Source organism: Capsicum annuum, chromosome 8, assembly GCF_002878395.1.
Source record: "Capsicum annuum cultivar UCD-10X-F1 chromosome 8, UCD10Xv1.1, whole genome shotgun sequence".
In the NCBI taxonomy this organism is placed as follows: Eukaryota; Viridiplantae; Streptophyta; class Magnoliopsida; order Solanales; family Solanaceae; genus Capsicum; species Capsicum annuum.
The window spans coordinates 169,963,653-169,965,131 of record NC_061118.1 but is presented as its reverse complement, the minus strand read 5'-3'; the positions used below and the strand labels follow the sequence as shown (position 1 = coordinate 169,965,131).

General features: G+C 36.2%; 1 protein-coding gene across 1 annotated transcript; it reads right to left on the bottom strand.

The window, feature by feature from the left end:
- Positions 1-281: 281 nt before the first annotated feature.
- On the bottom strand, positions 282-1,272 carry LOC107880004 (purple acid phosphatase 2-like). Its single transcript, XM_016726929.2, has 3 exons — positions 1,052-1,272; positions 842-963; positions 282-746 (listed from the first exon to the last, which is right to left on the bottom strand). The coding sequence occupies exons 1-3, from the start codon at positions 1,148-1,150 to the stop codon at positions 548-550; spliced, it is 420 nt and encodes a 139-aa protein (XP_016582415.1). The 5' UTR covers positions 1,151-1,272; the 3' UTR covers positions 282-547.
- Between the last annotated feature and the right edge of the window lie 207 nt (positions 1,273-1,479).

The window sequence follows — 1,479 nt, the reverse complement described above, 5'->3', positions numbered from 1 at the left end:
AAGAAATATACAGACAAGAAAAATTCCCAAACACAGTCTCTTGTTCTCTACATATATACAATTGCAATACAATCAATTCAAATAGTATTTGTCATAGTCCTATATTTTTCAGGTACAAATTAACGGATTGAGCGGTAGCTTTGGCAAACTCCTGCCTTTTACGATTGAAGTACGAGGTTCAAATCCCATTAATCGTGTATAATTCCTTCAAAATCGCGGTTAAATACCTCATAATCATCTACATGTCTCATTTAGAAACATGCTTGCAAAAATCACGTTTGCACCTCAATTTGGAAACCTAAATCACATTCATGCTTGGATAAATGAGTAACTATGAACAAATATATGTCCTTCCATGTTCTTTTACTACGCTTTTTTCGTTTTCCTCACAATGACTCCACTGCCACGTCGCAAGATGGACGTTTTACAAATTATGAGGCAGCAAGAGCTTGAAATGATGAAATTTATTGGTTGCAGGCTAAGCAACAAGGACACAATGTTAATGAGGAAAAGCAAAGAAAAGAAAGATGAAATCGCGTGTACATCATCATGATTTGGCTGCTGTGCACTCATCAACTGGATGCCAGAAACGGTTGTTTACCCATAATCTATCGGCTTCCACAGCATATCCATCTTGATTACGATGCCAACTATAATAAGCATGAGTTCTATTCTTGATAGCAAGAGTGGCATGTCCAAAACTGGCCTCGCGGAATGCAGAGTAAGCTGGCTGCGGCTCTGTCATGCTGAAAGTAGTGTAAAAGATATCTGATTAGTCGTCTGACATAAACGACAATCACAACAGATAAAACAACTTTCTAGACTTATAGATTAATCTTACTTGGTGGCTAGGCCTTCAAGATTTCCACCATCGCCTATTATTACATAAATTGGAGCAGATTGATCTTTAATAGGAGTGCATTCTCCATTGACGACGTTGTAGGCCACATTAGATATACGTTCCTAAGACAGTAAAAATTTAGATCTTCTGTAAACAGATGAAACTATAATTCTGACTTTAGCTACAGAGAACTGGATGAGTTGTACATTCCGTTCGTTCATAAGCATGAACATGACCTGCAAAAACCATATCCACTTTGTACTGTACAAACCATGGCTCATACATTACTCTCATGGTTTCTCCTTCCATATAGTGATAGTTGTAGCTGTTATACCATGGAGAATGTACTAGAACAATCAGCCACGGAGTCACCGTCCTGTTAACCGTTGGTAGCTCTTCCTCAAGCCATTTATATTGAGGAGTGTATTTGCCTAATGTAGAAAAATTAGTGGTTTATTTTAAAATAATTATTGTGTATTTGAAAAAAAGAAAAAAAAGTCATTATCATGGAAAATAAGAGGTGTTACATAATGGTTTTAAATTTGTCATTTGGCTATGTAGGTGTATGGAAAAGAGTCAAAAGTTAACTTCTCCTTTGAATGATAAACGAGTGTTTTAACACTTGTAATTACATAGAT